The sequence below is a fragment of the Acomys russatus genome, chromosome 4 (assembly GCF_903995435.1).
Source record: "Acomys russatus chromosome 4, mAcoRus1.1, whole genome shotgun sequence".
In the NCBI taxonomy this organism is placed as follows: domain Eukaryota; kingdom Metazoa; phylum Chordata; class Mammalia; order Rodentia; family Muridae; genus Acomys; species Acomys russatus.
In genome coordinates this window covers 61,858,127-61,881,698 of record NC_067140.1, presented here as the reverse complement: position 1 = coordinate 61,881,698, position 23,572 = coordinate 61,858,127, and the positions used below count along the sequence as shown (strand labels likewise).

Sequence of the window (23,572 nt, the reverse complement as noted above, 5' to 3'; positions counted from 1 at the left end):
AATGCGAGCTTATGCATTCATTCAACAAACATTGTGTAACCCTGTTATCAAGGAGTGTACACTCAAAGAAAAAACAACCGCGCAGATATTTGTGCACGGTACATAAACAACTAAGGCAGGATGTGGCACAAGCAAGGGGAATTTTAGGGCAGACTCTTTCAGACTTGGCACACGCTGGGGGAAATTTGAGGCTGAGTCCAGGAAATGGGTGAAATAATCTTCTGTCTGGGAGGGGCCAGCTAAGTAGGAAGCGCGGCATAAAGTGGAGATAAGAGCACATATTTAACGAAGGCCGTCACTGAGGGTTTCAGACTGACTAAGATACATGCTCAGAGTTTCTGTTTGCAATAGCCACTGTGACTATACGGTGAAGGCCTACTGTGTGCTCGGTTGTGGTTTAAACATGGGAACTATCCAGCAATGGACAAAAACCAAACATCTAGCAAGCAAAAATCCAAGACCCTTGTTTTCAAAGAGTTTCCACAGAGACTGATGGTCAATGCACCAAACAAGACGTAGATAGAGCATTACAGACAGTGCTAAGAGCCGTACAGAAAAGGCCGGGCACCAAGATGCAATGCTATTTTATTGTCATTTGTTTCATGGTTCTGGGGTTTGAACCCAGACCCTTGTTCATGTGTTCTATCATCAAGGGCCCTCTTTTGACTTTTTTTTTTTAAAGTATAATTTATTCACATGCTTTTTTGATTTTTTTTTTTTTTAAATCATGGAACAGGGCTTCACTAAATTGCTCATGCTAGGCTTCAACTTTGTCCCAGTCAGACTTGAACCTGCAATTCTCCTTGCTTCTGTCTCCCAAGTAGCTGGGATTACAGGCCTGGCTTAGGCATACTGCTGCTTTTAAAATGTTGAACAGAGAGAGCCTCATCCAAAAGTCATCTTCAAGCAGAGGCCTCAAGCAAAGACTGGAATCGTGTGTGTGTGTGTGTGTGTGTGTGTGTGTGTGTGTGTGTGTGTGTGTGTGTGTGTGTTATGTGGGGTGAGAGCACTCCAGGCAGCAAAAGCAGGAAGGCCAGAGCTGAGACTCAAAGTAAGTGTGCCCAGAATGTTTGGGGGGACTAGACTGGAGACCAGTCTGCTGGTGACAAATCAGAGAGAGCAAAAAGAGGAGAGAGAGAGAAGAGAGAGAGAGAGAGAGAGAGAGAGAGAGAGAGAGAGAGAGAGAGAGAGAGAAAGAAATGGGGCCAGAGGTATGGTGCAGCCTTATTAGAGATGCCAGCCTGATTTGAGATTTCATGGCTTACTCTATCTGATTGCCACATTACTTGCCAAAGGTTGTCTCCTGCTTGTAAAAAACGTTTCCCATAGGTTGAGAATGCAGCTCAGTGCCAGAGTGCTTACCCCACATGCCCAGGGCCTTGGGTTCAACCCCCAGAACTGTTTTACTCCTATTAATCATTAGTGTGTGTGTGTGTGTGTGTGTGTGTGTGTGTGTATACGTACATGTACATACAACTTATGGGGTTGGTTCTTCCACTGTGGGTTCTGGGATGGACCTCAGGTGTCAGGCTTGGGAAATACTTTCATCTTCTGAGCCATCTCATCAGACTTAAAATTTTTAACAATAAAACTGTAATGCAATAAACTAATTCTTGGACAAACATCCAGGACTCATTTTTAGGTCGGAGGTAATAATTCTGATATTTACCCCTTCAACTTTATGACAAATATAAGTTTAACAAGCCTTTAAAAAAGCTTTTGCATGTTTTGTGTGTGTGTGTTTTGTGATGTGTGTGTGTGTGTGTGTGTGTGTGTGTGTGTGTGTGTGTTAAGGATGGAACCTAGGGCTTTGTACATACTAGGCAACCTCTTTGACCACTGACTTTGTCCCTATTCCAAATGACTTTTTGACTATAAATTCAATACTTTACCACATAGATCTGGCTTGGACGGTCTCTGTCCATCAGTATTCTGCCCTGCTCACCATTCATTCTCTATTCTTCATTGGTTTCCTTTCTGTTTCTCCAGTGTGCATTCTTCTTTTTGGCTCCTCTGTCTTCTCCTCCCTACCTCCCCCCCACCTCTCTCTGTGTTTGTGTGTGTGTGAGTGTGTGTGTGTGTGTGTGTGTGATCTCAGGTCAGATAGCATCTTCTCAGAGGCCAGCCATCTACAAGGTTCCATCTAGAGGGACTCCAGCTGCAGTTGCCATAAATAAGGCTTTATTTCCATCACAGTATTCCTCTTCATCACTGTAACCCTTTACCACTATGCTCATTGTTTATGTCCCAGATGAGCTGGTAAATTGCACTATAGCAGAAACAGTATCTCATTTGCTCTTGCATTCTCACTACCTTGTCCAGTGTTTTCCATACCATTAACTGTGCCCAAAAGATTTTGTTAAGTAAATCACCATGTATTGTTATATTCGAGAACAGTCCTTGGACGAAAGCAGCACCTTGGGTACCAGGGGTTCCTACCTTAAAGCTGAGTACTTGTCTGCATGCAAGAGCGGCTCAGAAATCCTCTGATCTGTGGCCCTGTTATCCCACCACTCACCTCCAGGCCATGGTGATGGTGGTGGTATAGTGGACAAGGTGACTCTCGTAAATACCACTTTAGAGGGGTCTGTTACCGTATCAGCCTCCACCTCTACCCCAGGACAGAATTGTCACGTCTCCTAGCCAAGCATGTCTCCTAGCCAAGGCAGAGGCGCTGTTGGGGAGTACTTGAGGACTTTGGCAGCATCTCCCAGAGCCTGAGAGAATACAGGGCTTTCACTGAGATATCCAAGTTCCTAGGAAAGAGAGAAAAAGATTTGTGGGTGCAGAAAATGCCATGGATAAACTTTGTTCTTACTAACTAGATCTGTAGATGTATGTATTTTCCCCAGAGGAAAAAAGTAGACTAAAGTCTGCCATTTGCTTTGGTATATATCTAAAATAATATGGCTTAATGGCTAGGCAGAGGTAAAGTTGAATAGACAGCCATTGGATTAGAAAGTTTAAAAACAATGCCTTGAGTTTGATGGAAGAGAATTCTTAAAAAGGATTCCACCTCAAAAGGCTGCCTGCCTGAGTCCCCGTGGCATCACCTGAGAGTGCCAAACCCTCAGAAGCTTCCTAAATACTTGTACTCTGCCGGGCAATGGTATGGACGGTAAAGACACTACAGTGTGTGAGGGAAGTACCTGATGGAAAAAGATTAGTTTCAACACTCATCGGAGAAAGTGATAGTATTTTATACCTTCAGAAAGACTGGGCAGTTCACTTCATCTGTTGTAAAATTTACATCTGTTGATGTGCACACATCTTTTAAAAACATATTAATTTATTATTTTTAATTAACATTTTTCATACAATATATTTTGATTATTTTTCCCTCTCCTAACTCCTACCAGATCCTTCCCATTTTTCTACCCATGCAACGTTACGTTCTCTTTGTGTCTTTCAAAGAAAAAAAGAGATAAAGCAACACACACCACACCACACACACACACAAACACACACACACTTTTGGTTTTTCCAAGACAGGTTTCTCTTTGTAGTCCTGGCTGTCCTGGAACTTGCTCTGTAGACCAGGCTGGCCTTGAACTCAGAGATCAGCCTGTCTCAGCCTCCCAAATGTTAGGATTAAAAGCATGCAACACCACTGCCAGGCCTGTTTTCTTAGCTTTAAAGAATGCATGAGCACCATAACTCTGCCTCACATCTCTCTCACCCTCATCCTTACCCTTAGCAGTGAACCTTGCATCCTATTTCAAAGGATAAAACAAAAGCTATTAAACCATTTCCCTTCAACTCTAGGTACTAAACTTAGAGTAAATATAACTCCAGCCATAATGCGTCTTTTCTTCCTTTCCTTCTGTCACACTGGACTCTCTACTTCCATCCCAGGCCAGTTTCTTCCAGTAGTTTTTGTATCCTGCACCTCCAGGTTCATCAGAGGGTTTGTTCCTATGTTTCTCTGTCTGTCTGTCTGTCTGTCTGTCTGTCTGTCTGTCTCTCTGTGTTTTGATGCCTCATGAATGCTAGGCATAGAGCCTACCACTGAACTATATCCATGTACCCCTGTCCCCCTTTTATTCTAACTATATCCATGTACCCCTGTCCTCCTTTTATTCTTTCTTTCTTTCTTTGTTTTCGTTTTGTTTTGTTTTGTTTTTGTTTTTTGAGACAGAGCTTCTCTGTGTAGCTTTGGCTGTCCTGGACTTGCTTTGTGAACCAGGCTGGCCTCAAACTCACAGAGATCCGCCTCTCTCTGCCTCCTGAGTGCTGGGATTAAAGTTTAGGCTAGCTTTTGCCTCCTTACGTAGCCAGCAGCCCTTGAGCTTGCATTCTTTCTACCAAGCAGCCGGAGCAGCGACCTCGGCTCCATTACAGTGCTTGCTTGATCTGTTTAGACTTTGTTCTTTCAGATCCACCTTCTCTGGTTTCAATCCCCATTCCTACTGAACTTCTTTGTCACAATACGTCTCTTTTGGAACAACTTGCTCTGTGTGTGTGTGTGTGTGTGTGTGTGAATTCCTGCACCTCCAGAGATTAGCATTGTACTTGACATCTTGAATATATTAACATTTGTTGCTAAAGGAAATAAGCCATTTGTATCACATGTAAAATACTTCGCCTTCTTCATAGATTTAATATTTTTTCTAATAGTCATAGCTATCCTTTTTAGGATTACATTAAATTAATATTGCACTGTAACACTTCTCGTTTCTATAATTCTTATAATTTACAGGCATATTAGACTTAGAGATTCTCAACAAGAACAATTTCAGTCACAATGATCATATAATGTGGAAAGATATTTAGATGTTCTCCATTTAAATTTCCTCTTACAGATCCTTGGGAGAAGGGGAAAACCTCAAATACTGTAGCACATTTATGGCTTTCTACTCAGATGACAATGTCTCACAACTAAAGACCACCAGAAGGGACACGGCTCACTTCATCTTTCTGTTGGAAAGGAGAGTGAGCATCTGCTAGCTTATGTAACTACCCTGTATAAATAGCTTCGTTTTGTGGAACAACCTTAAATTCCTTCTGCAGTCATTGAATCCCGAGCAAGGGTGTGTAACAGACTAAAGAATCTAGCTTTTACACGGCTTGCACATTTCTAATGCAAATGCGTGTGAGATGGAAATAAAAGTGTGTATACGGCAGAAGAATAAAACCAAACCCATGAAACTTTCCGTGTAAAAGCATAAATGTTTCTTCTTCATGTCTTTTGCATACCAGCCTTCATATGTCTTGTTGACATATAACACAGCTCTTTTAAGCTTCCACGCTAGCATGATTAGGACCTTCACAGAGCAGCCTCTCTTTGCAGACTAACAACCTGGACTAACCACAAAGGCGATTCTGGGCTTTACCAACATCTCCTAAAGTATGATGACAAAGCACATTTCTTAAGACTTCTCTTTCCCCTTTTCCCGACATTGATCCCCTCACCGGGTGTGAAACAAACAGCAGCCAACTCTACCCTCTGTCTTCACTGAAGTATATATAATTCAGCTGATTCACTTTATCAAGCCAGGGCTCTTGAGGAGAGCTGTGTGTGTTGGAGGCCAACTCCCCAGAGGGACTCTAACAGTAGGGTCCAGTTTCAAGGCTAACTCTGTCTTTAAGGAGTTGATGATCTGAAGATTAAAAGAACTATCCGTAAGCCTAGGGGAAGGCAGCGGAGTAGAGAACCACTTCTTGGATGTTTATACAGATTCTGGGTACAAATAGGGTCGATAAAAATCAACCTGGAATTGAGGCTAGACATGAGTCCGGACTTGGACAATAACATTAATTAATCATTATTTGTGGAGCTTTTAAACAGGGCTTCTTTTCCACGGCTACTATGCGTATGCAATTCATTTGTGCACTTTTCTGAGGGCAAGGTTGTTGTTTTCATTATTTCCAAGTCCTGGCAGGATCTTAGGACTGGTGAAGAGCTACAAGCTCTTCTAATATCCCGTGTCGGTTTTGGCTCCCGCAGAATCTCTGAGGTCCCGGCAAACTGAACACCGGCGCCCCGGTTTCGAGGCGGACCAACTCTACTAGATAAACAGTCCTGGGAGGAGTGTAGCTCCAGGTTCCCAACCAGGCAGTGCCCGGGGCGTCGGCGGGGCCCGTTTGCCAGCCACCCCAGCTCCGGGTCGCTCCTCCGCCGTCCCCGCCCCTGAGCACCTCCATTTCCTACTGCGCCCCCGCCCTTTCGGCCCAGCTCGGCTTCCGTCCCAGATGATCCCTCCCTGGGGCGGCCTCCGCCTCCACCGCCGCGAGCTGGAGCCGCCTCCCCGGTTAGTGGCGTAGCCGAGTCGGCGTCGGGCCGGCGGTGCGGAGGGGACGGAGTCCGGCGGGACCGAGCGGGGGGCCATGGAGAAAGCGGCCCGCGGCGCCGCGCACACCGTCTAGAGCCGGCGCCGGTCTCCGGCGCCATGGACCGAGCGCCGGCCGAGCAGGTACGCGAGCGCCTGGGCTGCTCTCGGGCCTCCGGGCCGGCCAGGCCGTCTCGGCTGGAAGGCCCGGGGAGGTGGTCCGTGCTCGGCGGCGACAAGCGTTGCCCTTGTAACGTTCTGAAGTGTATTCCTTTTATGAAGAGACTACCGTGTCTTCCCCTTGTTTTCCTATTTAGCTATTTTGCAAATAATTATTCTCTTAAAATGGAGCAAGAGTTCATTTTGAGCCCATTTTCGTATTCGTACAGTGGTCGCATTAGTGGTCTCTTTAGATATTTGATTGCATTAAGTTCGTGCTGGAAGGAAGGACGAATGACAGTATGAAAAATAACTTAAAAGCATAGTGTCATGCTTCCTTCACTCCGCAGTATTTTACGGCTTCCCTGGAAACGACTTAATTTGACTGAGTGTGATTTTTGTTCACTGTCAATTCCCCTCTTCCAGGGCTTTGGTCAGTTAGTCACATAGTTGAAGGGAGAAGGAACACGGGTGACTTGGCCTGTTAGTTTTGCAAATACTTAAATTAGCTCGAATAAATGAGACACCATCTCCTAAGTTCCTGTGCGTATCTATATGTGGTTAATGACAGTTTTGATTTTTTAATTGCATTTTTTTTCAAGCCATAACACAGCTTTCTAGTTTTAATACACTTTGTCATTTCCCTTCTTGTTGAGACTTGTCGTATTGTCCTTTCTATCCCAGATGTCTTAGGGGCAATCTTCCTGCCTCAGCACTTTCCACAGGGCCCTGCCACACAGACTTTTATTTAAAAAGGAACGAAAAGCTTCATGAGAATACAAGTCTATTTTTATTAAGGAGCACAAATTGCCAAGGGAAAATTGATGTAGAGCCTTCTTTGGTAAATACACACTTCGCTGACACCCAGAGTGTTCTATTACAGCCTGTAGTAAATTTAATTAAGACATTATTTTTGAAAGTAATACTGGGGGAAAAAAACCCAGAGATTCCTTGACAAAGGAAAAGGAAATTTCCTTGCATGTGCATCTCTAATGAAAGGGTGGGACATTTTGGTCTTTCATGGACACTCAGGAACCAGTAATGCATGCTGTATGTTAACAGCTCCTTTCATCTTAGAGGAAATGTAATTACCTATTTAGATGGTAACATTTAGCATAGCTTTCTGCGTGTGATTATCCTAAGAGCAAGTGTACCAGACTGTTTAGAAAGCGTCCTCCTCTGTGATCCTACAAACTCCACCATCTCTTAAGACCCTTGAAATCTAAGAGCTAGAAAGAAGCCATGCAAAGGTATTTCATTATCAAAGGTGTTTTATTTTCCTCCAGCACCTCTTGGTTCAGCCTGTCCTGCAGCGGGGGAACTTCTAAACAGCCTTTGGATAGGTAGGAAGCCCTCGAGAAGTATTTGCGCTACGTGCCAAATTCCCATGTTTTGTTTTTCTTTTTAAGCCATTGTTGGCTTATATTCAGAATTTCCGAAAATGCCTACAGCATTAACTGTTGCAGAACTTAGCAGTTTGCCTAACTTAGTTTTTTTTTTTTTTAAATTGTACTCAACAAAGACTTGTTTTTCCAGTTAAGCTAATTAATAAATCCTTGGAGGACTGTACAAGGGTAACTTAAATCTAAACATTTGTGTCTGACGGTGTTCATGCCGTAGGCTTTCTAAGTCACCGTTTACATGAGGTCTTTTTATAAAAAAGATAAGGAGTAAGACATTGGTGCTATAGTGCTAGATGGATTATCCTAATTGTAATAACAACTGAGATCATCTTACAACCAGAGGAGCCTCTCAGGAGTGTTAACTGCCAGAGTTAGCCACTGTAAAAACAGTTATTACTTGGTGTGATATCTGTGTGCGTGTGTGTGTGAGTGTGTGTGTGTGTCGTAGGAGTGGGGAGGTAAATTTACATGCATAGTGTAAATGTAGCAGTCAGAGGTCAAGGTTGGGCAGATACGTCCTCAGTCTCTCTTCACCTTACTTTTTGTAATAGGGTGTCTCACTGAACCCAGAGCTCACTGATTGGCTAGACTGGCTGGCCAGTGAGCCCACAGGTTCCCCCATCTCTGCCTCCTGGCGTAGGGGTCACCTCTGCACTAGCTTTTCCCCTGGGAGCTAAAGTCAAGTCTTCCTTCTCTCACGAGGGCTTTACTGATCAAGCTATCTCCACGGCCTCCCTTCTGCCGGTACTGATGATGGTCATAAAGCTTGTGGAAAGGGATGTGAGAAATGAATGATGGGTTCCGTTTGTTTATGGGGATTCAGTGTCTCTATTTTTAGGAAATCTGGGAGTGTGTTAGACTTTTAAAATACATAATGAACATAAAAGTGACCAGACACTGAGGTTCACAGGCTGTTTTATATTGCCCCAGGACTCTAAAGTCATCTTAACTTAGGTACATTCAGTACAGTCTTCTAGAAAGAGCTACAAAAATCCCTGGTTATTCTCCTCTTTCATTCCTAGAAGAGCAAATGCAATGAATTGTGCAGTTTTGTCACAGATAAGAGTGTAAAATTGGGCTGCTGAGGTGGCTCAGTTGGTAAAAGCATTTGCCACTAAGTCTGCTGATCTGGAACCCAGGGAGAAACGAACCCCATATACACACCACATACATGCGTGAGCAAAAAATACACACTAAAGGTACAGAATTTTTTGAACTGTTTGTAGCAGCACTCTAAACTAAATGCATAGTCAGTTTTCCACATCTGGGGGTTCCATACCTCCGAAACAACCAGCTGGATCAGAAGGACTTTGGGGGAAAAAGTTGAATCTGTACTAAACATGTGCAGGCTTGTGCCCTTTTATGCCCTAAACACCACAGTATAAGAGATACCTACATAGCCCTCGGATTTGTTAACTGTTGCAAGAAGCGGAAAGACAGCTAAACAGGACACTGGAAGGGGTACATGGCCTGTATATTAATATCACACAAACTCCAAGACCGTGCGTGGACTGTCGTGTCTGTAGTGGAGGCCCAGTAACCCTCCTTGGACAGTGAGGGACAACTGTATCTTAAATGTTACTATAAAATCTTTATTATCCACTCACACAACTGACATTTTTTTTATGGGAAGTCAACAAACATACTATATTTTAAGATTAATACTCTTAATTAAGGAGTGTGTCCATTTAGAGAAAACATTTGGAAATTTAAAGGTATTTTCCAAGCTTTCATGTCAAAAGCAAAATTAAAAAAACAGAATAACAAGTCATTAGGAAAATATTAAATAAATATTGAAAGGCAAAGGCAAAAAAAATAGGATGATAGGTTATTCGAAGAGTATAACTACATATCACACATAAAACTATGACATCTAACTGAAGTTGTTTCCTGACACAGATGTGTAGTCTCTGAGGTGCATAGTTTAAAAGTAAAATAAAATTATCCATCCAAGGCAAGAGGTTGGGGGAGAAACTTTATATAAAGCAAGAAAGACAATAAGTGTAAAAGCAGAAGTTAATGTTAGATACTACAAAAATTAATACTACATGTAAAAGGGTAAGTTTTTTTGTTTTTTGTTTTTTGTCTTAAGAAAACACCATCAAGTTTTATCAGACTTTAGTAGTGCTGTGCAAAGTGTGTGGGTCTGGAGGTAGGTGGTCACTCTGAAGTCTTGAACACCGACGATTGCTTCCGTTTGTCTGGCAGGTGGTTTACTCTGAGAAAGTGCAGCTAGCAGGTACCTTGGGCTCCATCATCCTCCCTAGAAGGCACTCGCTTTATCTGTACATGAGGTGTAAGAAGCACTTAGTCTTTGATGCATTTTCATCTTACCATAGAGCGCGGAGGTTTCCATTGTCTCTTCCTGTGGGTGTGTGGTACATGCTCTGAAGTTCTCTGTGGGAGAATGTCTCCTTCTGTTCTACTTTTTTGATTTTAGGTGGGTGTCACTTTTCTGTCGCTTAATCTGGGAGATTATTTGCATTCTCCCAGAAGCCCCTGTGAGGAGTTGCATATATATTCTTTGCTGCACCGTGCTTTTGCCTGCCCTCCACCTGTGTTCCCTGCTCATCTTGCTACAGTGGCTTTCTGAGCGTGTGCCAGTGTGATTGTCATGGCGCACTCTGTGTTCCCCGTGCATGGCTAATGAACTCACTTAACGAGAGAGACTTCTTATGCTCTTATGCTTTGATAACATCTTTGGTTTTCTAGATTATTTGTATAAGTGGCATTTTATTGTTGACATTTGGATTTTTGTTTTGTTTTTCTTTTTCAAGACAGGGTTTCTCTTTGTAGCCCTGGCTGTTCTGGAACTCACTCTGTAGAGCAAGCTGGCCTTGAACTCACAGAGATCTGCTTGCCTCTGCCTCCCAAGTGCTGGGATCAAAGGTGTGTGCCATCACACTTGGCATTGACATTTGTTTTAATAGGTACAATAATAAAAATAAGTGAAATAAGTATTTTCACAGGTAGAATTACTCAGATTTTTCATTAATTTAGGAAATTCTGAAATAATGTGTGAAATACAATTTTACCACTGAGTTGTGTTTTTGAAGCATACAGTAATATAAGAATGGTTATTTTGTCACTATAGTTCACACTTTATATTTTTTATTATCTTATGTATATGAGTGTTCTGGCTGCATGCATTTTTGTGCACATGTGCATGCCTGGTGCCTGTGGGGACCAGAAGAGGTTATCAGATACCCTAGAACTAGAGTTAAAGACAATTGTGAGCCTCCATGTAGGTGCTGGGAATTGAATCTGGGTCTTCTGGAAGAGCAGTTAATGCTCTTACCTCCTGAGCCATCTTTCTAGCCCATATTTACGTTTTCTTTACAGAAGGTAACAGTTCACGTCTTTAAAATTTCATTTCTCGAAATGTAGATAGCGAGGGTTGGAGAGATGGCTCAGTGGTTAAGAGAGCATAGGACTCACCAGTGGACCCAAGCTCAATTCCCAGCATCCACATCAGGTGGCACACAAACACCTGTATCTCCAGCTCCACAGAGCTCTACCCTCCAGCTGCACATACTCACTTAACTTCGTTTACCTGCACATAACCACAAATAGTCATACATACATGTGCGTAACTAAAAAGGAAAGAAAGCTTAAATATTATATATAAATATATAGATCATGAGCTAGACATGGTGGTGCATATCTCTGAGAAGTGAGGCAGGAGGATCATGAGTTAAAGTCTAGCCTGGGAATAGTGAGACACTTAAAAAATGACAATAAAAATTAGCGACTGAAATATGGAAATTCAAACTGAAGAATAATACTATGTCAAGTAACTAGTCTAATTTTCAATATTTTCAGACATTTTTCTTTGGTTTCTATACTAATATTAAAGGTTGCCAAAATTTACATTGAGTTTTTAAAGGATTATTTGCCCTCAGCATTGCTTTCTGGGCTGTTTGTTTAGATGTATGGTAGATAATTGAAGGCTTCCACATCACAATGAGTAACTTCGGGAGGCATGTGAGGTTGGAACTGTAGGGAAAGCCGGCAGTCTGCTCCTTCTGCTGACGTCTTCTGCCTGGGCAGCTGTCGGCTACACTGGCTTCTCTCTTTTTCTTTGCTAAAAAACAAAGGATTATTTCAATGTTTGTGAATTTTATTGTTGAACTTTGGTATCTAGAATTGCACTTAGAGTAGAAACCGATACAAGCCTTAGTCTTCAAAGATGCATTCATGCATGCACCTGTGTGTGTCTGTGTACCTGCATGCCTGTGGGCACACAACAGCTTAAGCAGCCATACATCCTGAACAAGTTATCTGGGACCATAACATATTTATATAAAGTACAATTAGCTGTGTGTAGAAGTTTATTGCAACTTTTGATCTGAATAAGAATTTGAATTTGTTACCAAAGTAATTGATTGAGTTGCTTTGTTTTTGAAGAGTTTGTTGTTTTTTCGTGGTGGGAGGGGCACAGGAGAGGAGACAAGAAAGGTGTTACTTTAAAGCTATTTATAGTTAGTTACTGTGTCTCTTTTTCCATTATACACTATTCTATGTAGTCCTATTCTTTGCTTTATGAAACACTAATGAGTATTAGTCCAGAGTCTTTCAACGCTTCAGAATTCGTCCATGTTGAGGACTCTGATTTTTAAAAGAAATCCTAAAAATTACATGTCAGTCTAATTAAGATAGGATATCTCCTTTTTTTGTGTATATGTATAAACTGTTTTCATTACAAGTTTTCATTATTGGCATTGTTGTTGGAAGTCAGCTTCTTTCCCAAGTAAGAAATCATTTATTGGTGTATTATATTTCAGTCTTTAGTTCTAACGAGTGGCCAGGTGAGAATTGCCATCTCCCTGACACTTGGAACCCTTCACAGTTCACACAGTTCACAAGTGTGCTTGCGTTCTTGCTCCTTCAGGGTTGGTTAGTGGTGTGACTGCAGACTCCACAGTGCAGATCGGCAGGGAGGGAGGGGTCGGGTTACAGCTGTGGACTGCACATCTGTCTCCTCCCACATTAACAAGGGTTTCTTATATGTACCCCAGACAGTTTATGGATCATTTGAATTTTGAGTAAGTCCTTATCTTTAAATTTTCATCCACTTGTTATTACTTTTATATATATATATAAAAAGAGACCTTTTTTTTTTTTTCGGGGCGGGGGAACTTTTATCAAAAGCCACCTTAATGAATTTACTAGGAAAATGTCCTGGTTAGGACTATTACTTTTTAAGGTAATTGTTTTGAGTGGTTGAAATGTTGACTTGCATTTCACCAACTTTGTTTTATTAAAAAAGTGTCTAGTATTTTTTAGATTATAAACTTACATGGCTGACACTGTTTTTGAAGACTGTACTATAGGTTGTGTTGTTGTTTGTTTTTGAGTCAAGGTCTAGGCCAGGCTGGCACTGCGTTCTGCGTAGCAGAGGTCAGAGGACTCTGGACTCATGCTCCTCCTGTGTTCTACCTCTCAGGCGCTGGATTCCAAACACGTGCTACCACGCCTAATGCATGTGATGCTAGGACCAACCCGAGGCTTCGTGCATGCTAGGCAGGTGCTCCGCCAACTGAGTTAGACCTCCAGTCTCTCCCTTTTTTGGGAGCAGGGTCTTGTTAGATCCTGGGCTGGCTGGGACTCACTACTGAGCCTAGACTGGCCTCAGGGCTCAGGGCAGACTGCTTCGGCCTTGTGAGGACTAGGATTACAGGTGTGAGCCAGTGTGCCCACCTCCTGTAGATATTCTTATGTTTCAAAAACTTAAATTTGTTAAATATAACTTGCAGAAACCACTGAAATCAATGTATAACTTGATAACAAGTTGAATGGCTTGTAAGTTTCTCTAAGATTCAGAACTTTCCAGAGACCCCCAAACTCTCCAGATCCCTCTGCCTAGTTGCAGCTCCCTCCTTCCTAAGAGTGTCTATCTGTCTGGATAGTTGCAGAGCTTATTTTCTTAATAATTTCCTTGTGTGTATTTTCCCAGAGTAGAGTTTTAAATGGCTTTTAACCGTCTGGAGCTGTGTTACAGGAACCAAGGAGATTAACATGGAAGTCCATGTTAGGGTCACATCAGTGAGTTCCAGTAGCTACTGGGAAAAGCTACTCTCATTTTTCTCCCTCCCAAGTTTAACTATGAAACATACTTTTCCCCCTTATGTTTTTGATTCATCTTAGACATTTTCCTTCATCATAGTTTAATGATACGAATGTTAATTTCCTGCAATGGGCAGAAATAGACTACTTTTTCAACTACTCAAAGAAATGTAATTATTCCACAGAACCCGAGCTGAAGGACTTCTCTTCCCTTACAACATTAGCAAAAAATACAGTTCTGTCTCAAGAGATAGATTTTTTACTACTATTAGATCTGAGGTATGACTTCATATACTCTTTTTTTTTTTCCCTCAAGACAAGGTTTTTCTGTGTAGCCCTAGCTGTCCTGGACTTGGCTTTGTAGACCAGGCTGGCCTTGAACTCAGTGATTTGCCTGCCTCTGCCTCCCAAGTGTTGGTACTAAAGGCATGCGCCACCATGCGCCTTTGATTTCTGTGAACTCTTGATCATTTTAACAGCTTGATTGCGTAAGAAGGGATCTCCCTGCGGTGTTGGGGCTTTTGATGAGCCCCTCCTGGTTTATGGTTACCCCCTGCTTCTGTTGCCTTCGCGGCCCTTCCACGTGTTCTGCGGGCATTGTGTGTAGACTCTTCTGTAAGTGCGACGTTTGCCTTGCTTGCTCATTTGTCACCCGTGCTCTGTTTTCTCTTTGAAGAATGTGAAACTCTCCGCGGAAGTAGAGCCATTTATTCCCCAGAAGAAGAACCTGGATGCCTTTGTGCTCCCCATGGCTCTCCCAAGTGAGAATGCAAGTGTTTCCGGTGTCGAACCAACTCCAATCCCCAGTTACCTGATTACTTGTTATCCATTTGTTCAGGAAAACCAGACCACTAGGTAATTTCTTTATTCTTTATTGGTGGGGATATAGAACTTGGCAATGTACATTAGTCTTTTTCTTGTGTTACTTTCAAATTTCAATCACTTATTTATATTTTTAAGAGGAAGTAAACTATGCAGAAATTTTGAAAGCTATCAGCATGTGTTATTTTCTTACTCTTTCTAAGATGAAATGGATTTTTCTTAGCATGTCATTGAAATACATGACAATATAATGACCCAAGGGGTATGTGTAATATAAGAAACCTTTTTCTGCTGGACGCGGTGGTACACGCCTGTAATCTCAGCACTCAGGGAGGCAGAGGCAGGTGGATCTCTGTGAATTTGAGGCCAACCTGGTCTGCAAAGTGAGTCCAGGATAGCTAAGGCTACACAGAGAAACCCTGTAAAAAAAAAACAAAAAACAAAAAACAAAAAAACAAAAACAAAAAGAAGGAAAGAAAAAAAGAAACTTCTTTTTGAGATTAGATGCTTAATCTCATATCCATCAGGACAGTGAAGAAAACACTGGCATCAGAAAAAAATATAAGGACAGACATAGAGGTGTCATGGTTGGTGAGTGTGCGTCTGTTGGTTTTCCTAATCTAGCAAACTCTCAGATAGCATGTGCCTGTTAGCATCTAGGGTGGAACTTCCAACAGGGACGGTATACCTGCTGACCCTTCTACACATCTGATGGGACCCCCACTGCTGCAGGTCATTGTAGGGACATACACACGCACTTTCGGCCTGTTTTGATTTATGCTACATACAGGAAACGGTATTTCTCAGCACCATGGGATAAATGGGTGAGGTGCTCTGGCTCTGCACCTCTGCACAACCATCTGTGGGCTGAAGCACTTCCACAGGTCCACAGCCCATTGTGGCTCACTCATAAATCTGTATGTGCTATTTATGAGGCCACCTGACTACCTTGTGAAGTAGAAATGCCCAAGTGAATATTCTGAGTTTCTTACTACAGACTTTTCAAGATTGGGGAAACAGTAGTTCTAAAGAATACTTCTCAGCTAACTTAGAGCTCATTAAAAATATTTGATTCAGCTGGATGTGGTGTCGTATATGTGTAATTCCAGCCCTGGAGAGGTAGAGGCAGAAGGATCATGAATTCAAGGTCATTGCCTGGGTTTCATGAGACCTTGTTTTGTTTGTTTAAAGATTGCACTGTCATTATGTCAGGTAGTACAGAGAATTTTTATAAACTAGACTTAATAATACTAGTTTTCTCTGTAGCAAAATAGCCATGTGCAGTATGAGAAGTTTGTTTTCTTGCCTTATATGAGGTAGCCCTTAGGAAGCCATGAGCAAGCCATCCTTCAGATTATCTTTAAGTATTTTTAAGATTTTTATAGTAAACTTTTTCTTCTGTTTTACTTTGTCATTGCAAGTGAGGAGAAGGACCCCTTCCTCCTCAACAGCAGCTGTTGGGGAGGGTGATCCTGAGACAGGGCAGCTAGGAACTGAGTACAGGTGAACGGGTCAGGCAAGCCTTCTTCCTGATGCGGCTTCCGCTGCCAAGAGAGAAGCCAGGACAAGACCTGAGTTGGCTAAATGATTAGAAGAGCAGGTGTTGGGAGGCTTCTCTGTACAGGCCACATTACCCATGAGCACCTTCCTCTCCTTCTGCTTCTAGAAGGCTGTCACAGTCGTGAACATTGCGCCCAGACTGTGAACTGCTGTGATGTAGCCACAGGAGCTAGGTGTTTGTCTTTTAGGCAAACAGATCTTGAGTTTAGGAGCAGATTTGTAAACAGTAAAGGGATGTGGAGTGCAGCAATCTCTCAGGCTGGATTCCTTTATTCTTACAAGTGCAGGCAAGGAAACTTACTTGGTGGTGTTTCCCTTAGAGTTATTGTAAAGGTGCTGCTCTGTATGTCTGTGTTGTTTTTTCTGCTTTAACATTACTCTTAGACTTGTCAATAGATTTTTTTTTTTTTATGTTCTCTTTGTTTTGCAGACAGTTCCCTTTATATAACAATGATCTACGATGGCAGCAGCCCAGCCCAAGCCCTCCTGGACCCTATCTTGCCTACCCCATTATATCTGCTCAGCCACCTGTTTCCACAGAGTACACCTATTACCAGCTGATGCCAGCACCCTGCGCTCAGGTCATGGGCTTCTATCATCCTTTTCCTACACCTTACTCCAGCACCTTCCAGGCTGCAAACACGGTCAATGCCATAACCACAGAGTGTACAGAGCGTCCACATCAGCTGGGGCAGGCCTTCCCGTTGGCAGGTCATCGCAGCAGGAACAGTAACAGAGGGCCAGTGGTGCCAAAAGTGAGTAGTAGCTCTCCTTTGTGTATAGTTTTAACATATGGTATTTTTGTTGTTATTACTAGTATAAATAATTTACTACTTGTACTCATTGGCCTTTAATGCTTACTTTGCTACAAAGAATTCATCACTAATAGAAAGTGTTATAGGCATATTAGTTTTAAAAATAATTTTTCTTGTGGTATTTGTTGCCCCTCACTCTTGAGTGATAATGTAATTTCAAGTCATCTTCATGATGATTCAGAGTTTGACATAAACATAATGTACAATTATTTCTAAATTATTTTAATTTAGTGCTAAAATTGCACAATGAGAATGCCAACATTAAATGGGTCAGGTGGTTGAATATTAATGTACCTCAAGCTGTTTTGGTCTTCTGAAATAAGCAAGAAAATAAAAAAGAATGTTAGTGGTTCCTCGGAGCCCTTCAACCTCAGTGTCTGTCTCTTCTGAAGGAACAGCACTTTTGTCATTTAAAGGAGTAAAACACAAATAAGTCACAAAGCCGCTTCTGTTCAGGGCCAGCACTTGCCTTATGTTTTATGTACATATTAATGATGCAAGGTGATGCTCCCTGAAAGGCACAGGAGAGTCCTCTCTCTGCGGCTGCTGAGGGCTCACCCTGAGGCTCTAAGGAAAGCCTGGGGATAGTCGCCACTGCTGTGCTGATGGAGGACATCTCTGCTGTTAGGACCATCGGGAGTTGTCGCTCCCCCACATTCCATTAGTCAGTTTCCTCAGTAAAAAGTCTTTGCTGCCTTTTGGCGTGATTTTTTAAAATTAGAAACAAGCAGCAGAGATTCTTTTGAAAACATTCTGCCTTGGTTCATGGAAACATTGTGGGTCAAGGCAACTCTTTTTTTAGGACTGCAAAAATGAAAGGAAATAGGTATTAAAAGCAAGGTAATAGTGTATAATTGGATGTTGAAGGAATAAGATTTCTCAGAATATCTTCCCAGCACTTTCAATTTAGAAAGTTGAGGTTAAATTCAGAGTTCTGGTATGTAAATTACTGTTGAAGAAAGAAATCAGCTTCTTAATATTTTGTTTGGATACCAAGGGAGAAATATTTTGCTCATCTTTGTTATGAGCATAAATTTAGAGACAGAGTAACTTTTCATGCTTTTATTACCTTTTAAAATAAAAATGTATAATCCTTCATGCAGTACTATTAAAACCTTGTTAATAATCCATTTAAAAAATAAAAATGCAGGTGAAAACTAGAATGAACTCAGATTTTACTAATTACAGTGCTAATGGCTGTCTAAAACTATGTGTAAGTGTGCTTATGGCACACTATTTAGTCTCTGATGCTCCTTAGTGACTAACTCCCCAAACCAGCCGAGAGCCACTGACTGGGGTGCACACTTAGGTCTTTCTGAAACGGATGTGCAGTTTATGTTTAGTGCATTCACTCATTCATTGGGCTCTTTTCTTTTTTTTGTCTTTTAAAATGAACTCAGCCACAGCTTTTACAACAACATATAAAAAACAAAAGACCACAGGTGAAGAATGTGGCTACTCAGAAAGAAACAAGTGCAGCAGGTCCCGATAGCCGATCAAAAATTGTGCTTCTGGTAGATGCTTCACAGCAAACTGGTAAGGCAGCAGTCCGTTTGTTTGTTTACTTGTTTATTCTTACTTGTATGGGTAGATGTGAGTGTATGGGCTCAGAGTTGATGCTGAGTGTTCTATATGCTTTCCTCCCTACAAACTGGGCCAGGGGCTCTTACTGAGTGAACCTGGACCTCACTGTTTTGCCTAGTGTGTCTAGCTCACTTGTGTTGGGGATTCTGTCTCTGCCTTGTGAACTCAAGACCAGCTCAGCTACATACTAAGACCTTGTCTCAGAAGAACATTGTAAGGACTGGAGAGATAGATGGCTCAGTGTTTTAAGAATGCATACTGCTTTTGCAGAAGACAGGCACTTGGCTCCCAACAGCAATGCCAGGTGTCTCATCACCACCTATAACTCCAGCTCCGTGGAATCTGATACCTCTGTTCTCTATGAGCACCTGCACTTAACAGCACATTACTTTCCCCTTATTAAACATAAACATAAATGTATAAAATTTTGTAAGTGTAAGAGTGAAACTCATTATTACCTATAAGTAATATATGCTCATGAAAGCTTTTTTAAAAAAACTGTCACATATAAGAGAACCCTCCAGACAGGGTCTGGATTGAAGTGAATAAGGTAGGTCATTGGTTTCTGTTATCCAGTCTTTTCTGTTGGCTATTATGTCATATGGACTTTCATATGAGCAGAAAGAGGATCTGGGAATTGGTTAAAAAGCCATCATGCTGACTGTCTGGTGCTGTGTGGTTTATAGGGCTTAAAGCCGTGAGTTTGACAGGCTGACATGCCTGAAGTAGTTACGGGGATTCATGTGTTCAGAGCTGTTCCTCTTCATAGTGACCCATTTCTATATCCTTTTGCAAACACTAGTAAGGTTCTTAAAAGTACTGTCTGATCTGTGGGTGGGGGCACATGCTTTTTTGTTTGTTGAGACTACGTTTTGTATATAGTCCTGGCTGTCCTGGAACTCACTTTGTAGACCAGGCTAGCCTCAAACTGTATGTCTCTGCCTTCCAAGAGCCAGTGTTAAATAAAGGCAAGAGCCATCATGCCTCGCTGATTGATTGATTGATTGATTGATTTTGGTGGTGGCAGGTCCCATGTTTTTAATCCCAGCATCAGGGGAGCAGAGGCATGTGGATCTCTGAGTTTGAGCCTAGCCTGGTGTACAGAGTGAGTATTAGGACAGCCAGGGCTATGTAGAGAGACCCTATCTCACAAAAAAAAAAAAAAGAAAAAAAAGAAAGAAAAGACTGTTTTGTTACTTCAATTGTCAAAAGAATAGCTTCCTGAAACCTAAGAATTGGAGGCATCATTTGAGTAGATTGTATATGCTAGCAGCATTTTCAGATCTTAGTGTGTTTTTAACTTCTGAGGACTCCCTGGCATCAGTAAGAGATAAAACTTACTGAGTTTTGTAGATGTAGATTTTCCACTTGTAGCAGCTTTTTACTCTTGAACAAGCTTGTATTATTATGTAAGAAGAATGCAAGCAAGCAGAGCTATTCGCCCTCAGAGCGGACAAGCCTAGCTCTATACACAGACCTGCACCGGAAACGAAGAAGACAACCAACGCCCACAAGTTGTCCTCAGCAGTGTAGCACTAGCTGGCCTGCAGCTCACTCTGTAGACCAGGCTGGCCTTGGACACACAGAGATCCTCTTGCCTCTGCCCCCGAGTTCTGAGATTAAAGTTGTACGCCCCCTTACCCAGCCAATAGTGTTGTCTTTTAATAGCAAAACAGCCAAAGTGTCCTGTGAGTAGTAGAAAAGATAAATATCCATGCAGAAGCAGTCTGTGCTACAGCAGCATTAACTAATTAGCTTCATACAACAGAATCTTAAAACTCATATTAAAGAGCAGGGAACAAGAAGATATAGCTAGTATTTTAGTAATACAGTTAAAAGCTGTAAAAGTAGATGATTTCTGTTTTAGAAATACAGAAATCTAAGCTGGGCGTGGTGGTGCATGCCTTTAATTCCAGCACTTGGGAGTCAGAGGCAGGCAGATTGCTGTGAGTGCGAGGCCAGCTTGGTCTACAAAGTGAATCCAGGACAGCCAGGGCTACACAGAGAAACCCTGTCTTGAGAAACAAAAACAAAAAAACAAGAAAAAAAAAAAATCCATGGAAAATCTGTAAAGAAAAGTGAGTGAAAACTAATCACAGAGTAGTGGTAACAGGCAGAGGAGGATGTTGGTGGCTTCCCAAGATTAGTGGCGTTTTCTCTGAAATGGCTAATGATTTTAGTATTTTATGATACAAATGTTTTATTTTCATAATGAAACCATGTTATAAATATTAGCATTTTAAATTATCTTTTCAAAGAGTCACATATTTATTTACAAATTGTCATTTTAATTTTCTTAGAACCTTAATAATTTAACAAGAATTATAAACTTGGTCATTGTGGAGAATTGTCCACTTGCCTTGCCTTGTAGATTTCCCATCAGACATCGCTAATAAGTCTCTGTCAGAGAGCACAGCCACAATGCTCTGGAAAGCCAAAGGCAGGAGGAGAAGAGCATCCCAACCTGCTGTGGAATCCTCCAGCGAGCAGGGGGCCAGTGAGGCTGACATCGACAGTGACAGTGGTTACTGCAGTCCCAAGCACAACAACCAGCCTGTGGCAGGGGCTCTGCGAGATCCTGCCTCTGGGACCATGAATGTGCGTAATGCCTCAGTTTCTTTGAGTTTTGTTTTGTTTTTTTGTTAGTCCTGCTGCTAGTACTTTGTGTCCTTGGCTGAAGCATTTTTTTTAAAAGCAATTCTTTATAGCCGTAGTACTTTACTATTCTTGAAAGTTCGAAGCACTTTGTGTCCTTGGCTGAAGCATTTTTTTTAAAGCAATTCTTTATAGCTGTAGTACTTTACTATTCTTGAAAGTTCGAAGCACCGTTCTAAGTTAGTAATAAATAAATTTAACACTAGGTTAAATTAAGAAACATTTGTAAAGTATCTCATGTTGACTCTTAATTAGAAAGTAAGCAAAAAAAAAAAGAATAAATTAATTAATTAAAAAAAAGAAAGTAAGCATCTTTTTTGTTTTGTGTTTTTTAGCATTCGGAATCGTCGGGCTGTACAGGTACTTACTTTTTACATTGTTTGTTTGTTTGTGTGTCGGTTTGTTTGCTTGTTTTGTATTTTCTTCTTTGTCCATTTCAAGTTTCCTTTAAGTGTGGAGCTTACCAGTGTTATAACAAAAACTGTAAGTCTCCAGTGATTCAAGTTAATAGAAAAGCATAATACAGTTTTACCAAACACATTGAAAAAAATGTGAGCTAGATCATTCTGGGTGACATTGTGTTAAAATATGCATGCCACTTTGAACTTAGAGAAAAACTCCGTGACTTCAGTGACAGCTCCTTTGTCATCAGATCTTATTCTTAATATCTGTTCATGTTTGATACAGGTGGTGTAAACTGGCCCAAAGTAACTTGCCAGGCAACTCAGAAAAGACCTTGGATGGAAAAAAACCAGATGTTTTCTAGAGGCGGAAGGCAAACTGAACAAAGAAATAATTCACAGGTACTTTGAATGAGGTTGGAATAGGGGTAAAATGAATAAATTAAATTTATCATAATAATGGTGTGGCAATTAGGAATCACAGTACGTTTAAGTTATAAAGGTGCATAAGGTTATCTACATGTAAACTACTATGGGCTATCGATAAGGCACAAGGACCTGAGTGCGGATCCCCAGCACCTACTTACACTAATGTCATGGAACAAACAGTGCATACCTATAATCACAGAGCTGGCAAGGCAGCCAGCTTAGCTGAATCGGTGAGCTTCAGGTTCAGTGAGAGGCTGGGTCTTGAAATAACAAGAGAGAGAGAGAGAGAGAGAGAGAGAGGAAGATACATGCCTGTGATTGCATCCATGGCATACATGCTCCAGACCAGTGACAGACCCCTGTCTAAAAAAAAAAAAAAGAATGTGGTTATCTTCTGAGAAAAGACACTTGAGGTTGTCATCTGAGGATACACACACACACACACACACAAGGTGTGCACATCCCTGTACATCATGCGCACGCACAGGAAGCTCCCATATCGAAAACTTTTAAGTGCCTTAGTCAGTAAGCATAAATAATGAAATGGCAGTGTGTTGAGTGAAGGTTGTGAGAGCATAAGTGTAAACGGTACCACACTTCTATTTCGTGTCTGGGTGAGCATGCCCTAATTTTAGAAAAGAGCACCCTCCACATCCTCTTTACCTGCTGTATCTATTTCCTTCCATATCAAAGCTTAGAATCTCTTTTCTTAAAAATGTTTGTTTAAGCTTAAGGGCTGCAGCCTAGTCTGTGGGTTTCTAACTGTGCAGTGCCTGTGAGGCTGGCACAGCTCACAGGATGAGGGTCAGCCCCTGCACTAGGCTCGCTAGCAAATGCCTTTGCCTGTTGAACCATCTCTTCAAACTTCAATGGATATTTTGATGTGGCTTATTAACATTCCTCTACGCTAGTACTGTTGTCACATTGATGGTTACCTGGTGCCACAGTGTGGCCAGACTGGGCAGTCGCCTGCCAGTCACACAGAATGGGCTGTGCACACACTGTATCTTTATGTGTTGTTTGGCTATAGTTAGGGAGTTGTTTGTTGGTCATTGTTTCTCGTTTTCATTTTAGATAGATTTCTTGGATTCCTTCCAACTAGTTAAAGGATTAAAGCTGCCATATAAATATGAATGGACCAGAAGTAAGAGCAAGATAATGGATGATGTATAGCCAGTGCAGCCTGCTCGTGGTAGCTCCTTAGAGTTCTTGGCCGCCGGGAAACAAGAGTAATGTCTCCTCCCTGACATCCTCCCACAGCCAGGCCATTTTTGTTCCTGGCTTATGAGGCTTTAGCTTTATTTGATGATAAGGATTAAACAAAACTTTCAAGATGTTTACTGAGTTTTCTGTTGAAATTGAAACTGCCTGTCTTGCCAAGTTCCTCCTCTGGTTTTTGTTGTTTGTTT

The 23,572-nt window shown here is 41.7% G+C and overlaps 1 protein-coding gene and 1 pseudogene across 1 annotated transcript in view; one reads left to right on the top strand and one right to left on the bottom strand.

The window, feature by feature from the left end:
- Positions 1-6,391, bottom strand: part of LOC127188456 (uncharacterized) — a 37,148-nt pseudogene extending 30,757 nt beyond the window's left edge.
- Secisbp2l (SECIS binding protein 2 like) overlaps positions 6,231-23,572 on the top strand; it is a 41,014-nt gene continuing 23,672 nt past the window's right edge. Inside the window, exons 1-7 of the mRNA XM_051144539.1 lie at positions 6,231-6,413; positions 14,574-14,752; positions 16,710-17,034; positions 18,495-18,630; positions 21,050-21,276; positions 21,669-21,693; positions 22,021-22,136. Coding sequence (XP_051000496.1) covers positions 6,390-6,413; positions 14,574-14,752; positions 16,710-17,034; positions 18,495-18,630; positions 21,050-21,276; positions 21,669-21,693; positions 22,021-22,136 — 1,032 coding nt within the window. The 5' untranslated portion in view covers positions 6,231-6,389. The remainder of the gene's footprint in view (positions 6,414-14,573; positions 14,753-16,709; positions 17,035-18,494; positions 18,631-21,049; positions 21,277-21,668; positions 21,694-22,020; positions 22,137-23,572) is intronic.